General features: G+C 55.3%; 1 protein-coding gene across 1 annotated transcript; it reads left to right on the plus strand.

Moving 5' to 3' along the window:
- Nucleotides 1-5,808: 5,808 nt before the first annotated feature.
- Nucleotides 5,809-16,561, plus strand: LOC311521785 (RING finger protein 112-like; the record flags this gene model as incomplete). Its single annotated transcript, XM_084630367.1, is given in 13 exon segments — nucleotides 5,809-6,063; nucleotides 6,339-6,554; nucleotides 9,217-9,354; nucleotides 9,697-9,801; nucleotides 10,103-10,153; nucleotides 10,977-11,033; nucleotides 11,243-11,329; nucleotides 11,495-11,624; nucleotides 11,761-11,829; nucleotides 11,832-11,890; nucleotides 12,114-12,167; nucleotides 15,535-15,609; nucleotides 16,073-16,561. Coding segments are annotated over 13 exon segments (1,785 nt in total).
- Nucleotides 16,562-22,061: the final 5,500 nt, after the last annotated feature.

Here is a 22,061-nt window from a genome sequence, read left to right on the forward strand (position 1 = left end):
AAAAGCCACAAGAATGATTGAAGGATTAGAAAACCTGCCTTCGAGTGATAGACTCAAAGAGATCAGTCTACCCATCTGAACAAAGAGACGGTTAAGGGGTGACTTGATCCCAGTCTGTCAGTATCTCTGTTTAATAACAGGCTCTTCAGACTAGCAGAGGAAAGGTCTAACACGATCCAATGGCTGGAAGTTGAAACGAGACAAATTCAGACTGGAAATAAGGTGTAAATTTTTAACAGGAGATTAACCACTAGAACAATTTACCAAGAGTCGTGGTGGGTTCTGCATCACTGGCATTTTTAAAAACCAAGATGACATGTTTTCCTGAAAGCTCCGCTCTCGGAATGATTTTGGGGAAGTTCTCTGACCTGACTAGACGATCACAAGGTTCCTTCTGTCCTTGGAATCTAGGAATCTATGAGTTCACTGTGAAAATTTCCCACAAGGCTGTGATACCAGGCTATCTACCCACAATGCAGGACCCTTCCCACAGACCCACAGACCCAAGTGATATTAACAGCATGGCTGAAAGGTAAAGTCAGCCAAGATGCCAGTAGCGGAGATGCATCCAGGGACTGCATCCTGCTGTTCAGCTTTCCCCTGTTCTGGGGCGGATCCATCGGCCAATAGCTCGGCAAAGGATCCTGTGACACTTCACCCCATATTCTTCCCAGTGATATTATTATATGAGTATGACATAATCATAATGTATTTTATGCAAGATAAGTCATGTGAGGTGTCATTGGAAAGGTTATGGTTTGCTGAATATGTTTATCCTACTTGAATGCATGTATCATGTCTGTCTCTGAAGTTAGAAATATTTCTATGTATCTGTATTTGAAATGTGTTTTCACCTGGGGAATGCCCACTAGACAAGCTGTTTTCACTCTTGATATTCAGTGGGGAAGGGCCTATTCAGTGCAATGGCACATTAGGAGAACAATAGGTCTTAGGAGAAGCTTATCTCCCACCTGGGGAGCCTTCCTGAGGACGCTACAGACAGCCTCCAAGTAATGGCTGCTGTGACCCTACAGGGACATGTGACCAGGTCACCTGGTGCTGGAGTCCATCTTGGGATGTCAGTCTTTTTCCACTGACTGGCGTGGGAACCAAGCTTTGAAACGAAAGATTCCCACCATATGCAAAAGCAATATAAGGCAGGGGAGTGACATCATCAAGGTTCTTCACTGACTCCCTCACCCATGGAGACTCCTGGAAACACCTGAGGAACAAAGACTGAACCGGGGGAAGTGCTGGACCCAGGCAAAAGGGCTTTTTAGCCTGTGAATGGAACACCTGGGAATTGCAAGCTGCAAGGAAGTGCAGCTGGCCCCTTAAGAATCTGCAGCCTGTTTGTATCATCTCTTAGGGTGATAATTTGCAATTCATCTCCAAACTATTTAGTGTATTAAGCTTAGTTTGTATTTTTTGTTTATTTGCTGGGAAATCTGCTTCGATCTGTTTGCCGTCCCCTATAATCACTTAAAATCTTTTGCAGTTGTTAAACTTGCTTTTGCTTTATCTAAAACCTGTGTGTGGGAGTCATAACTTGGGGCAGAAAGCAGTTGCATATTCCTCTCCACATTGAGGGAGGGGGTGAATTTCATGAGCTTATGCTGTACATTTCCTTGTACAGTGCAAGACAGGATAATTTTTGCGTTTATACTCCAAAGGGAGTGTGTGCCTTCGGAATTGGGAGATGCCCTAGCTGTAGCCTTCTCATGCAGGGGCTGGTCAGAGCGTCTGCATGTAATTGCAGCTGCAGGCTGGAGACTGGAGAGGGCTTTGCAAGTTGTCCCAGCAATACGGTGTAGAAGGGAGCCCAGGCAGGTGGGTCAGGGAGGCTCAGTGGTACCCCAGTTCCAGGTGGCACCCTAAGGGGAGGAACCCGTCACAGATCCTACATGATTGATATGCACTAGGTTTAAAAGCCTGAAAGGTCAGAAAGCTCCAAAATGGACACCTGTGTAAAGAGGGAAAATAGGAATTAGAAATGTCAGTCTGGTGTTTCTTGGGTGATGGACACGACCCCCAAGAGAAAACCTCAGGAAGTTTGTGTGGAGAACCCTAGCTGACAAATTATGGCAGTTAGCCAACCTTCTCCCATCTGCAAAGTTCTGAAAGGAAGAATCTAGGAACGTCCGTAACCCGTGATTGATCCTGAAGTTAAAATCCCACAAGAAGAGATATACGGTGTATTCCTGTTTCTCTGAAACCCTGTTATCCAAACCTCTGCATTATCTGAGTCCCTTCCTTGACCCCCAGCATGAAACACCTGTCCTCTGCAGCATGATCTCATGTATCTCATGCTCGGGGACCAGGAAGGGATTTGGACAATGTGGAGGTCCAGATAAGAGAGCAGAGAACCCCCAGCCAGGAATAGAAGGAGGACGATGACCCGCTCCAGACATGTGGGAGGCCACCCTGTTACTGAACGGCTCCTGCCCTCTGGCTTATCCAAACTCCCAATAAACTGAATAAAATCCATGTCCCACCCAGGCTATTCAGATAATCGGGAGTTGACTGTATCCTGTTGCAAAGAATGAAACTACATGAGTCAGCCTGTATTTCTCTCTCACTGTAAAAAGGATGATAGCTAAAGAGAGAAGTGGTTCAACTTGATTGGCCACCTGTTACTAAATATGAAAATTTGTCGCCTGACTTGCCCTCAAAGACGCATCCAGAGACCCTTGAAGGGAACTTGTGCCGAAATCTAGTAAGAACCGTACAGCCGCTGCCAGCACCAGCTGAAGTGTAGACGAACCCAGCGGAACTAAAGCTCCATCTAGGTGTAGAGGCTGAGTTGGAAAATCCACATCTAGGTCACAGACAGGTACCGATGGCTTGTTTTCTGCATGTAATTCCCTTCTACTCCAACACTGTATGGGCTATCCTCTGTTTAACTACTTACATGTTTAGGCTGTGAAGTCTGAGGATGGCTTAAGGGCGTAATGGGTTTATACTTTGCCAGCCAAACGCTGTCCTAAATGTCAAGAAATATTTTAAGGAGAGCGGGTTGAGAACTTTTTGTTAAACGAATTTTGACTGAAAAAGGGCTTTTGGACCAAAATGAAAATGTTTGTTTTTGTCCAAAAAACTTGTTTTCCTGACAAAAATAAAACCGAATATGAAACAATTCCCATTTTTATAAAAATTATGTTCCTTTTCTCTCATAGTCGAAAAGTGTGTCTGTCCATCAGTCAGAGAGTGAGAGAGGTGGGGGGAGGTTAATTTAAAAAGTGAGGGAACGGAGAGAAACGGAATGATTTTGAAAGGAAATGAAAATGGTCATGTCACCATTTTTGTGCTGACGAGGTGACTGAGCCATTTGTTGAGAGAGGGCAGCACAATATTCTCCTAAGAGGATCACACGGGACCCACAGACAGTTCACAGAGAGTCTGTATCCACTGAAAGCAAAGCTATTTCCTCTAACGTAGCTTCCGTATAAAGAAGTGAAACCTTCTTGCTGGGAATGGGTTGGAAGGGATGTCACAATGCTGTTTGCACAGTGTTCTGTTCTGTGTATGATGCGACCACTGGGAAGACCTCATCTGTAATCCGGCACCTGTCTATTCAGCTTAACAACGGGGAGGCTCAGGGGAGCCTGAAGCCCATCTGAAAGTACCTACAAGGAGAATAGAAATGAGATCTTAGAGGCCTCGTCCATCGCTTTGGTCTGATGCAGCCCATTGGCTGGAAGTTGAAGCTAGACAAATTCAGACTGGAAATAAGGTGTCAGTGTTTAACAGTGAGAGTCACTGCCCATTGGCATGGCTTACCAAGGGGCGCAGGGGATTCTCCATCACCGACCACAGTTTTTCTAACAGATCTGCTCTAGTTGAACCAGGAATTAGTTCCTGGACATTCTCTGGCCCGAGTTATAAAGGAAGCTCAGGCTAGGTGATCACCAGGGTCCCTTCTGGCCCAGGGATCTGTAAGCCTATGTTGCAGCAAGAGGGCTCTGTGCTGGGCCAGGTGCAGAGAGGGGATGCTGGGATGCTCAGGGGGACAGAGAGCCCATCTTGTGGGAGGAGACTCAAAGAGCCTGGCTCATTCAGCCTAATGCAAGGATGAGAGGGGCTGTAGACATGGGGGCAGAGGGATGCCAAGAATGGGGAAGAGCCATGGAAGCAGAAGGACAATGGGGGCTGGCCCAATCGAGGTGGGAAAGGAGAAGGTGGCTCCCAGCCCCCAGAGAAGGCAGTTTCTGGAAAAGCCTCCCTGTGGGGTTGCGGGGGAGGGGCAAGAAACCCAGCTTGTCTGGAGAAGGAGGTTGAGAGGAAGCAGAAGTCACTCGGGACTGGCGTCTGCAGAGAGTTCGGTGCTGTGCTGCTATGGTCCCAGACGTGGAGATGTAGCCTGAGAAACCCCTGTTGGAGCAGTGCAGGGTCGAGCCCTTTCTAGATAAAGGCTCCGATTCTTTCTTCTCCCATGTTCACCGGGAGGCTGACTGGGGAGTGCCTGCAACAGGCTGCCATGGGGCGGCACTAAGGAGCAATCTCCCAGATTGAAACACCCCTGAATTCTGCCCCCTCAGATCCGGGAATGAGGGGTTCCTAGTTTGGGGGAAAGTGTCCACAGAGACTGGGAGCTGCAAGTTGTTATTGCCGCAGTGAGAGGTGTTCGTTGTGTGGCTGTCTGGGGAGAATGAAGGGGCACCTGGAGCCCCTGGCATGGGGGGCAGATGGATCCCCTTGCATAGGGGTAGGGGCAAATGGGGGCACAGGGAGTGCCTGTTGTCGGGGGAAGGGAGCACACAGAGCCCTGGCTGCTCCCTGTAAGTGACTCTCTGTTACCCTGTATTTCCCCCATTATTATTTGTTTCCTTGCTGGCTGGGCACTCACCCCTTCAAGGTGTCAGCGTGTTGCCCCCACCCAGATGCTGGGACCCAGCTGAGACCGAGGGTCTGCAGTGCAGGGACATGTTCATTGCTCCCAGCGACCGGCTCTCTGATCTCCAGCAGCCAGGGGCTCTGTGTGTCCCCCATTCTCCCCGTTTCTGGTTTTCCGATTTTCACGGAAACCCGCCGGGCTCTGGCCATTGATGCATAGAACAGCCTCAGAGATTTTGGGAGGGATCAGAGGTGGCGTTGGGAAGGGAGTGTGTTGCAGCTGGCTGGCCAAGTGGAGAAATCCCATCACGGGAAGTGCAGCCCCTCGATTAGTTCATCTGGTTAATTTTTCAGACATGTTCCAGGTGTGTAAGTTCCACCTTGCACTTGCTGGGGACCAGACACTTGGTGCTGGATCGCCTGGTGTGGGTGGTGCTGTAAATACACCCCCTCTCCCCAGCATTTGCCCACTCAACCCAATGGCGCTAACCCTGCCGGGCTGTGAACACCACGAACCCAACGGGGCCTGAGGACGTGTCAGGCAAGATTGAAATTAGTTTCACTTGGGAATCAGATGTGGGAGAACGGAGAAGAGGGAAATGTTTCACAGGTCTAGTAAGAGCCTGAAAATTTCTCTTTCCATTGGAAAACTGCAGGAGCAAGGAGTCCTGTCTCCCATTCCCCTTTAGTCCAACCACTAGACCGCACTCCCCTCCCAGAGCTGGGGAAAGAACCCAGGAGTCCTGGCTCCCATTCTCCTTTAGTCCAACCACTAGACCGCACTCTCCTCCCAGAGCTGGGGAAAGAACCCAGGAGTCCTGGCTCCCATTCCCCTTTAGTCCAACCACTAGACCCCACTCTGCTTCTAGAGCCAAGGATAAAACCCAGTAGTCTTGGCTCCCAGCCCTGCCTTGGTCTAACCACTATACCCTACTCCCCTCTGTCTGTCCCTTGAAGCCAGCACCAGAGGAGATTATGCAGAGAGTCCGGGAGGACGTCCCCTGCTCCATCTGCCTGGATATCTTGGATGACCCCGTCTCCATTGAGTGCGGCCACAAAGTCTGCTGGGGCTGCCTCGCGGCTCACTGCAGCTCGGTGTCGTCCCAGACATACCGGTGCCCCGAGTGCGGCCACCCCTGCTCCAAGCACAGGATGATCCCAGACACACGCATCAAAAACCTGGTGGAGAAAATCGGAGACACACCACAGGAGGGGAGAGAGACAGAGCAGGTGAGAATAGTGGATGCTGGAAACGGGACACGGGGCCTTTCTCCGCTAGGGGGTGCTGGCTCTGATCCAGGAGGCCGGTGACCGGCTGACCCAGGGGGTGGGAATGGGACATGGGGCCTTTCCCTCCAGGGGGAATCAGCTCTGATCTGACACCAGGGCGGGGAACAGGCTGGCTCAGGGGGATGGGAATGGGGCAGGGGGCTCTGCTCTGGGGAGCTGGGGACTGGCTGGCTCAGGGGCGGGGTCCCAGCTCTGACCCTGCTCTCTCCCTGCAGCAGGGGCCAGGGGCTCAGCCAGCGCCGGGGCGCCCGGTGCAGCTGGCGCATCTGGACAAGGAAGGGGACCTGATCCTGGACGAGGAGGCCCTGAGCCGCTGCCTGGAGCAGGGTGGGGTGGGGGATGCCCCCGTCTGCCTGGTGTCCATCATCGGGGAGCAGCGCCGGGGCAAATCCTTCCTGCTGAACTGCCTGCTGTGCCTGCTCCGGAGCCCGGTGAGTGTAAACGGGAGCAGGAGTGAGCTGTGGGTGTGAGCGGCCCCATCCTGCCCCCTGCTGGAGGAATCAGAGCTGCACACGTGTCTGTGAGTGCCCCCCTCCACACGTCCAGGTAGCTGGAGCCATGGCTGGACCCTAGTGTGTCTCTCTGTCTAAAAGTAGTGTGTCTGTCTATCTGTTTGCACCCTAACGTGTCCGTCTGTCTATTAGATTCCAAGCACGCTCACCCATCACCAAGTATTCCTCACCACCCCCACCCCGCGCTCGCACAGTGAACTCCCTGTGACGGTTTGGGGTTCAACCCAGACTAGGGAGGGGTGTTGTCACCGCCGTCCTCTGCTTTCAATGCTGTGATGGCACCTGGACACCAAGAGGCAGCCGACAAGCCTGCAGGCCACACCCAGGCTCCCACTGTCCCATTGCTTTTTGCAGAGGGACCCCAACACCCTGTCCCGAGTCACCCCGAAACCCCCTGCCAAGGTGATGAATTGCTGGGTTTCTCAGAACTGCAAGTTTCGGGTCATGGTCTCAGCCTCCCTGTCCACCCTGCCAGCAAACCCTTCAGGACTTGGCAAGTCCTCTCCCCGTCTTGGCGGAAACAAACACTGAACCCTGACTCCTGGGCTCCCCAGAGACGTCTCCCCGCAGTGCCCATCCCACTCCTGCAACACACCCAGAAACCATTCAGTGCGTTGCTCCTGGATGGAGACAATGCGCTGCCCCTTATCGATTTAACTGAGTGTGGCAAACACGCTGATCCCAATCCCAGCCCTGGGCTGGTTAATATCCAAAGTCAGACAAGGCTGATTAAAGAAAAGGCCCCAGGGTTAGGTGACACCTCTTGTGTGGAGTAAAGCTGGAAACGGCGACACGCAAAGAGAAGGGAGAATACGCTTCTCAGTCTAATGCTGAACTTCTGCAAGTCACAGTCTTGGCCGTGGCAGGTTTCTCCCCTCCAGTCATTTCCTGGAGCCTTCAGCCCCCTTGGTTGAAGGACCCACCACTCTGTGATTTCAGGAGCTCTGTTCTGGTTAGTCCCACCAGTGCAGGATAACACCAATGTCTCTGTCCTAAATATCAAGGGAAGGGTAAACCCCTTTAAAATCCCTCCTGGCCAGAGGAAAAATCCTTTCACCTGGAAAGGGTTAAGAAGCTAGGATAACCTCGCTGGCACCTGACCAAAATGACCAATGAGGAGACAAGATACTTTCAAAAGCTGGGACGAGGGAGAACATCAAAGTGTCTGTGTCTGTCTGTGTGATGCTTTTGCCGGGGACAGAACAGGAATGGAGTCTTAGAATTTAGTAAGTAATCTAGCTAGAGATGCGTTAGATTCTGTTTTGTTTAAATGGCTGAGAAAATAAGCTGAGCTGAATGGAATGGAGATTCCTGTTTTTGTGTTTTTTTGCAACTTAAGGTTTTGCCTAGATGGATTCTCTATGTTTTGAATCTGATTACCCTGTAAGGTATTTACCATCCTGATTTTACAGAGGTGATTCTTTTACTTTTTCTTTAATAAAAATTCTTCTCTTAAGAACCTGATTGCTTTTTCATTGTTCTTAAGATCCAAGGGTTTGGGTCTGTGTTCACCTATGCAAATTGGTGAGGATTTTTATCACGCCTTCCCCAGGAAAGGGGGGTGTAGGGTTTGGGGAGGATTTTGGGGGGAGAGACGTTTCCAAGTGGGCTCTTTCCCGGTTATGTATCTTTTAGATGCTTGGTGGTGGCAGCAATAAAGTCCAAGGGCAAAAGGTAAAATAGTTTGTACCTGGTAAGATAAGCTTAGGGGGTTTTCATGCATGTCCCCACATCTGTACCCTAGAGTTCAGAGTGGGGAAGGAACCTTCACAGTCTCTTTGCCCCGCTCCTATTACCCCAAAGTCTGATGTCTCTGTTTAAGGCGTAATACCAGCGAGTATTCAAATTTCTCCTCTAGCTTTAATACAGACCTTGCAGAGTGATATTTATCGCCTGTGGGTCACTGACTTTCAGCGAAGGCCTCACTCGAGACACTTTTGATAACACAGGAATATTGTAGATGAGCCATTGAGTCAATGATTTATTTGAGGTTCAGGCCCTCCCCCGCCTCTTTATAGCCCAGGAAACCATTGAAATGTGTCCTTTGAAAATTCAAACCTAGCCTAAGCATCTCTCTCCCGCTGGGGAGTTGTGGGGTTATCTCTGCCCCTCGGTGGCTTGCTGTCTTTGTGTAGCTTCTATGGAAATACATTTCCAATATCCCGCGGTTTCCCTTGGAGACCCAGTCAAGCAGGTTATCACCTTCCCTGGCCCAGGGCAGCCCGGCTGATGCATGCTTTGTCATACACATTTTAAGAGCATAATTCTCGTGCACGGCCACACCCCTTTGTGCATACCCCGTGCAGACGTGACACACGAATATTAAAGACCCACGAGGGCTGAGTTTGCCAGTGAGATCCCATCTGCCACCCATTGGCTCTGGAGCCTGACACCAGGGTGTGAGGTGCAGAGAGTCCATCAGGCCTGTCAAGAGTTGGTGACACAGAGCAGTTTGACCCACCAATTGGCCTGTGTCACCCCCCATACCCACCCCCCGAGGCCTGGGGATTGACAGGTTGTTGAGAGATGGGCCCAGTCACTCTCATCCTCCACCCTGATCTGACTGCCCCCCTCCCGGCAGGATGCGAGGGACGGGTCATGGATGGGCCAGGAGGACGAGCTCCTGGAGGGGTTCGAGTGGCGCGCCGACATGCAGCAAGTCACCAAGGGGGTGTGGGCATGGAGTCAGCCCTTCTGGGTCCTGGCCAAGGGTGAGAAGGTAAGTGGGGGCATTGGGGGTGCACAGGGAAGGGGGAGGAGGCCATGGGGGGGTTGGGAGAAGGGAAAGGGGAACAGGGTAGAGGGCTGGGAACAGAGGGAATGAGGGAAACCGGGAGGGATGGACAGAGATGTGGGAAGGAGGCCCCAGGGGAACCCACTGGAGAGAGAACAGGTGGGAATGGAGAAGAGCGAGAGGAGGGAACTAACACTGGGGCGGGTGAGAACGAGATGCCAGGCGCCCTCAGGGCAGAGCAGGGGTCAGACTCTGGGGGTGGAGGGGCCGTGCGTGGCTGGACAAAGTTGGGAGCTGACCTAGGGCTCTCCCTCTTGGCCCTGCCAGGTGGCCGTGCTGCTGGTGGACACCGAGGGCTCCATGGACATTGAAAGGAACAAGGAGACCAGCATCAAACTCTCCGCCTTGTCCATGCTGCTCAGCTCCTACCAGGTTGGGGGGCTCAGTGGGGGGGGCTGTGCTGTAGGGTGTGGGGCAGAGGCTCAGCAGGGGGCGCTCTCCCCTGGCAGTCAGGGCTGGCCCCAGTGCGGCACTAGGGGGCGCTGTGCTGCAGGGAGCGGGGCAGGGGCTCAGCAGGGGGCGCTCTCCCCTGGCAGGCCGGGCAGGCCCCGATGCCCCCTGCGGCACTAGGGGGCGCTGTGCTGCAGGGAGCGGGTGACGTGGCTGGGAAGGGGCCTGGGCCGGCCGGCCCTGCTCGTTGCTGTAGCTCTGTCTGTCCCCTGGCTATTTGCAGATACTGAACACTGGCTGTCGGGTGAAGGACCCGGATCTTGAATACCTGGAGGTGAGGCCAGGCAGCGAGACGCAGAACGTGGCCAGGCCAGGTTCACCCATTAGCCCCTCAGGGTTATTATCCCTCCACATAGGTCCTATGGGGAAACTGAGGCCCAGAGAGAAAAAACGACTCTCCCACGGTCACATGGGCCTCTGGAGTCAGCACTGTCACCGCACGGCCCAGCCTGGCTCTCTGCTCCCAGGTGTCCCGTGTGGGCCACTGGGCCAAAGTTAGGACCCCTCCCTCCCCTCCAGCCCAGCTCCGCCGTCGGTGGGAAGCTGCTGGGGCCAGGGCCTGGGGCGGTCACTCTGCCCCCGGTTCCGCTTTGCTCTTCTCACCAGGCTCTTACCCAGCCCCAGCCCCGCCGGATGGAGCCCCTGGCAGTCGTGCTCTTAGCGACGTCACTGCGTCTTGTGGCATATGGCGTGTCCTGCCCCTGCACCGCGCCCCGGGGAGATTCTCTGTGCGGGACACGGGTTGGATCTGGCGAGCCCTGGAACCAGACTGGCTCCTCCCTGGGGCATATGGCACGGAAAAGTGGGGTGTGCCCAATGGCTATCCCCCCCAGCACCAGACCCCTCTACCCCACGGCCTCCCCCCACCCCATTGGCTGGGAACATCCCGCTTCTCTCTGTCCCATGGAAAATGTCTCCGTCCATCTCCAGCTTTGTTTTGTACTTGTCAGGCCTCACTGCGAAGGGAGCAGATCAGACTGGGGGTGTGGGTGACCAGGCCCCTTTGCGCTTCACAGGAAGGATCCCCGCGCCCAGTGTAAACACCTCCCAGCCCCCAGACTCACCCGCCCCCACACTCTGTTCTCTTCACTCCGCAGATATTTGTGCAGGTGGCTGAAGTGGTGGGAGAGGCCTATGGACTGGACCCCATTCAGGTGAGACGGCTTCCTCCCCCCATCACCCACCCTGCCCCATGTATCCCCACTTTGCACTCCTCCCCCACTCCACAGCATGCTCCTGCCCCATGCACCCCCTGCCCCACTCCCGAGGGGTTGAGATTACCCCAGCAGACACTGTCCTTCTCCACGTCCCAGCCTTCACCCCACCCCCAGTGACTCCCACTCCCCTCCTGTCTCCCCTGCAGCATCTAGACCTGCTGGTGAGGGATTGGAGCAGCTCCCGGGTCCTCGGAGCCCAGGGTGGGGAGCAGCATCTCAGACACGTCAGACAGGTGAGTGTGGGGTTTGGGGTGGGGGTGGGGAATGGGAGATGGAGCCTTTCCCACCTGGTGTGGGTCGGCTCTGAGTGTGTCTCCACTCATCAGTTATTATTGCTCGCTGCATTTCACTGCTGTAAGCTCTGTACATCGATATAACGATCCCCCCGGCTCCGGCAGATGCTGGCGGCGACGTCCCCTTGCAAACACCCCAAGGCCCTGGAAATGCTGAAGAGAAACAGCACCCGCTGTTACCTGATGCCCTTCCCCGGCAAGCGGATCGTGACTGGGATGGAGGGAACCCTGAGAGGTAACGGAGCCGGGAGAGTGGCTCTGAGCCCCTGCCACGTGCAGAGCAACCCAGCTGGGTCACCGCACACGCCAGCGTGTGGAAGGTAGAGAAGGGGGATTAAATCCACCTTTGTCCGTCTCTCTCCCCTTCGCAGGCATGGATGAGGATTTCCGGGAGCGGCTCAGGGACTACATCACCGCCGTGGTGGGCTCGGCCAGTCGACATGCCGGAGGGACCAGCACGGGGAGCTGCTCACCGGGACACAGCTCGCTGCCAAGATAAAGGTGGGGACCGGCCAGCTGTGCTGCAGGGATCGGGATGGGGTGCTCTCCGCTGGCACTCAGTGATGACCCCAGTGCCCGTGTGGCATCACTGTGCAGCTGTTCCCCTGCTTCCCTGCCCCAGAGGTGGCTGCATCTCACAGCTGGGCAAGCCCTCCACAGGGCTTTGAAAGGCTGGGAACATGGGGAGTCTGTGATGTGATGATTTCTTTTTGTTCCTTTGCAGAATTTATCTGATATGATGAAGAAGCATTGCTTCGGCTTCTCCTCTCCCTGTCAGGTACCGTCTCTCTCTCTCTCTCTCTGACCTGATCGTGGGGTGTCTCCCCTCATCCGTCCATGCCAGGCCTGGGACAATACTGGGAACTGGGTCCATTCTGCCGGAGGTGACTGGGAAATCTGGGTCTGCGTGAAATCTCAGGTTCTTGGACTCCGGGGTAGAAGAATTTGACTAGCGTGGGGGACGACTGGCACTGGAGTGTTCGCCAGCCTACGGACACATCTCCAATCCATGAGACCCACGTCACCAAAACCTGTTTTTCCCCAGGAGATGCCTGTCCGCATTTAAACAAGAGGAGTTTGTTAGAGCTGGTCCAAAGACGGGGGTGTTCTTCCTGAAGAAAACTTGGAGTTTCCAGCAAAACCCCCAAATATCTCTTGTGTGGAAAGGCCACTGCCGCAGCTCCTGGGAACTTGTGTCTCATGTTCTCCATTCTCCTCTATGGGTTGAGCACCCTGATTAGACTACACCTCCCATGATGCACTGAAGGCACCATGCACCACCACCCCTCGCCAAGGGATAAGACCCTGGTGCTGCATCATGGGGGATGTATCTTGGGCAACCCATCCATCCTCCCCAATCTCCTCTATGGGTTGGTGTAATGGTGTGGCATGCACCTCTCACGAGCGCCCCTTCTGGTTGGGTGTGTCTGCACTTCTTTAACCAGCCCCATCCCCAGGATCAGGCCACACCCCAGGGCTTCCTCCCTGGAGACGATAGTTTTGCCCTCTCTAGGTCTGTTCTGACCCCAGCTCTCCAGCCAGACAGCTCAGATCCCTTTCTGTGAGTTTAATCACTGTCCAAGTGTAGGCCACTTCCCCAGGGACTTATAGGGGGATCCGGGCCCACCCACTACTCTAGGTCCCAGCCCTAGGGACCCTAACAATAGCAACCGTGCACCACTGTATCCCTTTAGCAAAAATGCCTTGAGTTCCCTGGGCCCCTTCCCATGGCCCCAGCCTTCACCGACACCGTAACCTTAGCTGAGGGCCTTTCTAAATTCAGGCCCAGCAGCCAGCCAGGAGCTCTTCCTCACTCCCCTGGTCCCTCCTAGCACTGAGCTCTCCATTATGGTGCAGTTCCCTTTGGCCAACCAGGAGCCCGCATCTGTACTCCACTGGCTCCTGCAAGGAACTGCCTATCTCTGCCTCTGCTGCTCCTTTTTACAGGGCTCTTCTGGGCCCCTATTGGCTGCTCCCTGCAGCCTCTCTGATTGGCCACTTCCCCTGCAGCCATTCAAGCCTGCTTGGAGGACCTCTTCACTGCTCCTTTCCTGGGACAAGTGCGGCAGGACCCTGAGGCCTCCAGCTGCAGGTCTCTGGGCCTAGTCCAGCCCGTCACACTTGGGCTTCCGGCTTTGACTGCATCTGCCATGAGCCCAGCCAACAGAGAAGAATGGGACGTTGGGGCAACCAAACTACATCTCCCATCATGCACCACGGTGTCCTCTCTTGCTAAGGGGTGGTGGTGCATCATGGCTGCAGGGCAGCATGGGAGGTGTAGTCTGAGTGCTTGGCGTATAGAGGAGAGTCAGGCATCTGAACCACATTTCCCATGATGCACCAGCATCTCCTCTCTTGCTGTGTGTCTCATGGCCCCAGGGAACCATGGGAGGCACATGCAGTGGCAGGGGGCAGGGTAAGGTGGATCCAGGGGCTCTATCCACTGGCACGCTCTGCAGAGCAGGGCGTAGCCACAGCAGAGCACGGATCTTTCCACGCAGTGTCACGGGGCCTCTGGGGAGCTGGGAATCGGGCCGGCTGAGCAGAACTTCTGCCCTGGCTCCTTCGGTCTGATGTGCCAGCCGGGCAGCGTTTCAGCACAGCCCTCACCAAGCCCTTCACGTCCGAGTCACGCCGCCTTCCCCCGCAGCCGGGCAGGAGGCTGCGTAGACAGACCCTGTGATGTGGACTGTAAAGTTCTCTTGGTCAGATCGGCTGGGACGGGTGCTACCCAGGGAATCTTCTAGAGGAGAATTGGGGTGGGGGGTCTTCTCTGCATGGGGGGGAATAGACCGGCCTAGCTATTCAGGAATAACTCCTCCGCAATAGCCACTCCAGCCCAGCGCCAGAGCAGAGGCGGTTCCAGATTCATTGCTCCTCCACCACAAGATTTAACCCAGCCAGAACACCGAGAGCTGAGAGTCACACCCAAACCACCTGCCTCCTGGCGATCGATAAAAGCCCCCAAACACCACCAGACCCGTGAGAGCCGGCGTCACGGATGTGCTCTCGGGGGTTTGCAAAGTCTGCGAGCACATCGGTGATGCCGGCTGGGACAGGGGTTTGCAAAGTCCTCGGCTAGAGGAAAGTGACGTCAGTGCAAAGTGCAGGTCGGGGCGGGGAAGGGAGCCGAGGCGGGGTTGCCGGAAGGTCAGACGGCCCACCGGTGCTGCCCGAAGCTCCAAGCACTTGCCGCACGGGCTAGCGGAGTCGCTCTGTTATGTGAGGCTGCAGCCACTTGGTCAGGGGCAACCAAACCACATCCGGCCCGCGGGACCATCCTGCCTGGCCCCTGAGCTCCTGGCCAGGGAGGCTCCCCCCCGGCTCCTCCCCTGCTGTCCCCCTGCCCCACAGCCTCAGTGCACCACGCTGCCAGCGCTCTGGCCCGCCGCTCCTGAGCGGTGCCCCCCAGCTGCCAGACACTCTGCTCTGAGAGGCATGGTAAGTGGGGTGGGGGGTTGGATGAGGGGCAGGGAGTCCTGGGGGAGCAGTCAGGGGAAAGGGAGCGGGGGGCGGTTGGATGGGGCGGAGGTTCTGGGGAGGGGGGGGGCGGTCAGGGGAGAGGGAACGGGGGGTTTGGATAGGGCGTGGGAATCCCGGGGGTCTGTCAGGGAGGCAGGGGTGTGGATAGGGGTCGGGGCAGTCAGGGGACAGGGAGCAGGAGGCAGTGGGTAGGGGGTGAGGTCCTGGGGGGCAGTTAGGATGGGGGGTCTAGGGGGCAGTCAGGGGACAAGGAGCAGGGGGGATTAGATAGGGGGTGGGGTCCTGGCGGTGGTGGTTAGGGGCAGGCGGGGTCCTCTGGAGGGGGCAGTCAGGGGACAGGGAGCAGGGGGGATTAGATAGGGGGTGGGGTCCCGGCGGTGGTGGTTAAGGGCAGGCGGGGTCCTCTGGAGGGGGCAGTCAGGGGACAAGGAGCAGGGGGGGTTGGATGGGTTTGGGGTTCTGAGGGGGGCGGGAAGTGGGTGGAGGCAGATAGGGGCCGGGGCCAGGCTGCTTGGGGAGGCCCAGCCTTCCCTACCCCGGCCTCCATACAATTTTGCAACCCCGATGTGGCCTTCGGGCCAAAAAGTTTGCCCGCCCCTGCACAAGGTGGAGTTGGGGCCCCGCGACCTGCGGCTTGCCCCAGCCTTGTTCTCCCTGCGCAGATGGCCATCACCTTCCACAACGAGAGAGCCATGGACAGAGCCCGCCGAGACCACGCTGACTTTCTGAGAGAGAAGGTGCGTTTGGCGGGGTGTGTCCCCAGTTAGGGGAACCCCAGAGAACCATCCAAGCCAGCCCCACGGGCTCTGGACTTCGGGGCAGGAGATGGCAGTTCGCATCTCCAGCTCCCAGGGTGGTTGCAGAGACGGGAGACCCCAACCCTCGCCCAAGGGGGGCCCGATTTCAGTCAGGGGGGTCTGTGCAGCGCCCGGCATGATGGCAGCCGGATCTCCATCAGGAGGCGTGAGCCTCACCCAGGATAATGGAGGCCAGACCATGCAGTGCCGGGCACAATGGGAGCCCTGATCTCACTTGGTGAGGGTCTGGGCAGTCCCCGGAGTGACGTGAGCCCCAGCCTCCAGCCAGGTCTGTGCCATACCGGGCGTGAGGGGGGGCCCCCATCTCGGTCAGGGGGGTGGGGTCAGTTCAGCAATTGCCCCTTCTAACGCTCTTGGCCGTCTCCTCTCCCGGCGGACGCAGGACGGCGACTCCCAGACCCTGATCTCCTGCCTGAAGGTGCAGCCGGGCAAGATGGCGGAGCTGTTCGCGGAGCGGCGTGGGCAGCTGCTGGGGCGGTGCCGGACGGACATGCGGGAGCCGGCGCCGGAGAAAGCGGCCCAGCTGATGGAGCTGGAGGAGGAGTTGACAGGGGAGGCCGAGACCTTCCTGCAGAGCTACGGGAAGCGCTTCAAGGAATTCGTCATCGCGGCGGGCGTGGGCGCGGGGGCGCTGGTGCTGGCCCAGGTGGGCGGCGCTGCCGGTGCCGGGATCGCTGCGGCCGCTGCTCTCGGCATGGCTGAGGCAGCAGCCCTTGGCGCTGGCGTGGGTGCCGTGGCTGGGATCTGCGTGGGCGGGGGCGTGGGCGGCAGTATCTCTCGGAGGGATACGATGAGGGCCGAGGCCACCGCCGGCCAAAGGGAGCAAGGGGATGGCACCGAGGAGCAGTCCGATGAGGTTCCCCTGATCTGATCGGTTCCCCCACCCCGGTCTGGGGTGACGACGGAGGTGACAGGGCGGCGGCGTGGCCCAGACACGTCACCCACACACCACGGCCGAGCAGGGGGGTCGCCGCCCACAGGTTCTAAGAAGGGACATTGGTCCAACCCGCTCTTGAAAACCTCCAACCACTGTGTGGCACCCAGGCCCATCGGCACCCGCTGGCAGAGGGTTCAGTGCTCAGCGTCAGCAGCTTCTAACAGGTCTGTCAAACTCGCTGCATCTAACACACCGCTATATATAGGGGTATATAGCCATAAATGGTCACGGTATAGAGCCATACGTAGTGTCTTGTAATGTATCAAATGGAAGCCGGGAGCACGCTGGGCATTAATGTCTGCGTGTAATGTGTAACTGTCAGGGAGGGAGGATTTATGCATATATGGACATGTGGAAAACTTCTTTTCAAGTCTGAATAAAGGCAGGATCGACAGACAAGTTTCTGCCAGACAATGGACGTACATTCGCCCGTCCACCTCAGATGACGTCAATTAAGCCTTGTAAGCCAGCCCCGTGGATGCCTCACTGACATACGAATGATGCATCCGATGAAGTGAGCTGTAGCTCACGAAAGCTCATGCTCAAATAAATTGGTTAGTCTCTAAGGTGCCACAAGTCCTCCTTTTCTTTTTGCGAATACAGACTAACACGGCTGTTACTCTGACACCTGACACACAAAGATAACACAAAGATGTGGGGTCACCACACTGGAGAATAAACCATGGCGGGTGGAAACATCCTCCTGACTTTGGGGCCAAACAGACTGGATAGAAGGGGGGCTGGATAGAAGGAGAAGGTAAAAGGACGCCCCTGTATCCTTCACCGCCGAAGCAAGAGGACAGCGATTTGCCAAAGAGGGGGCCGAGGGATCGGTCTGAGATGCAAGGAGCTTGGTTTAGGAGAGGTAACCTCCTTTACCCTGTTACGTTTGCACTCTAAGAAGCGAGTTACACTTTTGCTGCGTACGTGCTGCCCTTTTACCATCAGCATCGGCAGCAACAAGGGCTGGGTCCTTATTTTAGGGGATTCGCTACAATTTCTTAACTTTCGGCTCTAGCCCCCCAGCTGTCTGGGAAGCTGTAACCTTGCTGGGTGCCTTTGCCAGGCAAGTTTGTACCCACTCGCCAGCGCCGAGGTTGGAAGGAATGAAGTTTGCTGGGGGCAGGAAAGGGAAGGGAAGGGCCGGGTTGAACTGGCGATGTATATTTGCAGTTTAACGCCTTCCGCCGCCGTGTACCTCAGGCTGCATCAGTCACAGTCCCAAATAGATGGGACCCTGAACACAGTTTGTTCTGCCCCCCACCCTCAGCTCATGCCTCCCCGACATCCTCGCTCCCGGTTTGGGTTCCAGGAGTTCAGGAAAACCAGGGTCCCTGCTCCGTGGGCAGCTCCGGGGCGCTACGGCCCGCCCAGCAATAGCAGTTCCAGAAGCTGGGACAGGGAGGCCTCACGGGAGTCACTCAGCTGCTGTAGGCGGTTGCTGTGAATCCTTCTGCTGCCGCTCTGGGACGTGCACCTGCTCTCCCGCGGCGGCTCCCCCACCAGACATGGTGGCCTATCGATGGTTCCAGCCGCTGCTTTGTTCGGCTGCTTGGGCACCCAGAACGGCCGCTGGGCTCTAATATCTGCTCCTCCCAGGCTGGACAACTGGCCCCCCGGTGAGCTCTGCCTCCCCAGGGCAATTCCAGCGCTTAGCTCAGCTCTTTGAACTACAAGGGGGTCGGGGGCTTTAAGCACCAGCCACGTCCCTACTGCCCCAAAATGTATTCGCTCCACCAACCTGCAGTCTCTCTCTCCTTCCCTTGTGCTGCATCCAGGGCCTCTTACCTCACCTCAGCCAACAATCATGTCTTTGAGGGGACCTGATACCTGGTCCTTGTCCAGGTGGGTTCCCCACAAGGCATGCTCCAAAATATGGCCCCAAATCCAAACTTTAGTCCAACGATATCCCAATGTCCCCAGACTACCTCCAATTAACATGCAAAAGAAGTATCGATGTGCTCACTTGACTGCCCTTGCTCTCCAATCGATGCCATCAGAGCGGCCGCTCAATTACCCCCTGCCTCTCGTAGGGTTCAGGTCACAGGGCTGACACGTCACACCCTTCGGTTTCCATAACCCTGGCTCACCATGTCTATGAACCTTTGAATCTCTGTTCTCGGTTCAGAAACTTAGGTCTGGTTGACACTACAGAGCTAGGGTCAGGGCCATCCTTAGGGGGTGTGTGGCCAGGGACAACCCCCCCTTCTGGCTGGGGCCCCTCCCCCACTCCACCCCTTCCCCTAAACCCCCACCCACCTCTTCCACCCCGTCCCATGAGCGACACCAGGAGCCGGCGGGATGGAGCAGAACGGGGTGGGGTCGGCTGCGGCTGGGTCACTCGCTTTTGCCAGCACCTGGCACTCCGTTAACCCACCAGGCCACCCTGGACCTCACGTCCAGAAGCACGGGGCCCCCCAAAGCACAGGGCCCGGAACAGTTGCCCCAGTCTATCCTATGGATGGGACGGCTCTGGCTAGCATAACACAAGGTAGCTCACATCGACCTGACTCTGGAAGTGTCTTCCCTAACCTTTTGCTGCTGCCGATGTAAGTGCCCCACTGCACCAACTTAATAACTCCACCTCCGCGAGCGGCCTAGAGTCAAGGTCGATGTAATTAGGTTGATGCATGTAAATGGTGACACTGCGCTGCTTACGTCAACTGTTAATGGCTTTCAGGAGCCTTCCCACAATGCCCCACACTGACAGTACAATCGATACAAGCCCTGCTGATAAGGACACGCACCACCGACACAAGGAGAAAAGTGTAGCCATGCACAAGCGATGTAATTACTGCGGTGGCTGTATGCTGACGTACGTTAGCATCAGTGATGTTGATGTCTTATCAGGCCTGTATGTTTGCCTGAGCTAGACTTTTTTGCCCTTTTGACTTTTGATACTTTTATATACTTACTAATGTAAGCGGAGTCTGAATGAGGTCTCCCCTGACATCTAGTGGTGAGTTGTGCGAAAGGACTTCAGGAGCTGATCTTGTTTGCATGGACACACCCACCCTGCCTAAGTGCTCAGCATGATTGGATTGCTTGCCCAAGTGATCACTTGTGTCTGGTGTTGGATCCCCAGTCTCCTTGTTATTGGGGTAGGAGTAATAAAGGGTTGTGTTACCCTTGTTGTGTGAACCGAGGGCAGCAGAAGTGTACCTGGCATACCCTGAAGGAGGGACTCACCCTCACTTGAATGGTACTTGCTAGGCAGGGGACATGGGTTCCAAAGTGCCATAAGAAGAAAGGGCTGGTGGTAGGTAATTGTACTTGGTGGGTCTGGGTCTGGCAGACACACCCTTTGACCTTTCTCTTTCCATGGTATAATAAGAGATAATTTAGACTCTATTGAGAGTCTTGTTACATGCTGCAGAGCTAAAATCACTGATAACCAGGTCTAAGTAATAAACCTTTTTTGGGTCAGTGTCTCTATTGCAAGAGACTGCACCAGCAGTGGGTCTCCCTGACTAACAGCTAAAATCACTGAGATCTGTGTGAAGTGGGGGACCCTGAAGGCATCTTGGTGAGTGGCCAGCAGGGAAGCTGGCAGAGAGGGGTGTTAATTGGCCATTGGGGCAACTAGCGAGTGCTTGAGCAGCAGAGTGTTTGAGGTGCCTCCTTCTCCCCCCACTTCCATCCAGGGTGGGAGGTGAACTTGGCGGCTGAACCTCTGAACTCTGGGACTGCACTGGCCAAGGACAGCAACTGTGAGTGGGGTGCAGAGAAGGGACGGGCACGTTAAAGGGACTTTTGGGTTGCTGGACTTAAGAACCTGAGGGGAAAAGGACAGTGCCCAACTTACTTGGGGGTGGGTTTTTTGCTCATGGTTTATGTTTATGAATCCTAGTTGCAATGTTTCCACAAATTAATGCAGAGTTACTTCCCTCCTTTTATTAAAAGGTTTTACTACACTCAGGCCCTGTGCTTACGAGAGGGGAAGTATTGCCTCTCAGAGACACCCAGGGGGTGGTGTGTAATTGTCCCAGGTTACTGGGTGGGGGCTTGAGCCGGTTTTGTGTTGTATTGTTGAAAAGGAACCTCTAGCTATTAAACCAGGCCTTTGTTGCTGCTGGCTCTACCTGGCAGAAGGGTGACACTAATCTGTGTGAACAAAGAACCAAGACGCTGTGTGTTGCTTCTGCCTAACTAGTTGGGGGTTTTAGCACAATGAGAAAAGATAAGAAACAGAGTTAAAGTGTTACCAGGTATGGTGGGAGTGGAACTTTCCCAGGCCACTGGCTAAAGTGACCTCACTCCGTTCAGTCTCAAAGGGGGCAGAGATGTGACGAAGTGGGGATTTTCCCTTGTTATGTTGTATGTGAGTCTTACTGTTGAGCCGATGAGAGTTTTACTGTTTTGCATGAATACGGTGTGTGGCTCAGTTTCCCTGTGTGCTGCACCAGTTCCTCGGTGGTGGGAATAGAGAGGTGTGTGACTTTGGCTGAGACCTCTGGGGCAGGTGAGGCTGCTCCAGCTGCCTGCACCTATGCTGTGACCAGTGCCCTTCGTAACGTGAGACCCATGAGGGGGATGCAACCAGGTGATGACCAGGAAGTGAGGCAAAGACAAGGAGGAGGAGCAACGGGGGTGTTGGAGGTTGGGTTGCTGGAAGCTGGAAGTCTGCTTGGGGGGACTGGAAGATGGGGAGTCTAGGCTGCCTGGTCCAGGATTCCCCAAGATGGATTTAGCTGAAAGTCACTGATGTCTGTGATATTAAGGTCTGTTCTATGCTGTGTTCCTGTCAACTTATAAACTTTTACCAGCTGCCTGAGAGTCACATCTGACTGTGGAGTTGGGGTGCAGGGCCCTCTGTCTTCCCCAGAGCCCCGCCCGGGCGGACTCATTGCGGGAAGTGCACGGCGTGGAAGGGGATGCTGAATGCTCTGAGGTCAGACCCAGGAAGGTCAAAGCTGTGTAAGCTTCTTGCCCTGGCACAGGATGCTCAGAGAGAGGAGGCATGCTTTCCCAGAGTCCTGACAGGCTTCATATGGAGTAGTTCCAGAGCATTGGTCCGGTGACTCCATGAAAGTGGTTTTTCAGACAGAGCCCAAAAAACATAACTCTCTGGTCTCCCAGAAGGTAGGAACCGCCTTTGGGTTATGGGGTCCCACAATTAGGGTGTAATGTTACCATGTGTAATCATAATGGTATCTCCATAAAGGAAAATCCCTGAGCGTGCAGTTATGTACATAGAATCATAGGACTGGGAGGGACCTCGAGAGGTCATCTTGTCCAGTCCCTGCACTCATGGGAAGACTATTCTCTAGACCATCCCTTACAGGTGTTTGTCTAATCTGCTCTTAAAAATCTCCAATGATGGAGATTCTACAACCTTCCTAGGCAATTGATGCCAGTGGTTAATCACCCTGAGAGCTAGGAAGTGTTTCCTAATGTCCAACCTAAACCTCCCTTTGCTGCAATTTAAGCCCAC

The sequence above is a fragment of the Lepidochelys olivacea genome (genome assembly GCF_965140295.1).
Source record: "Lepidochelys olivacea isolate rLepOli2 genome assembly, chromosome: 6".
Taxonomy (NCBI): domain Eukaryota; kingdom Metazoa; phylum Chordata; order Testudines; family Cheloniidae; genus Lepidochelys; species Lepidochelys olivacea.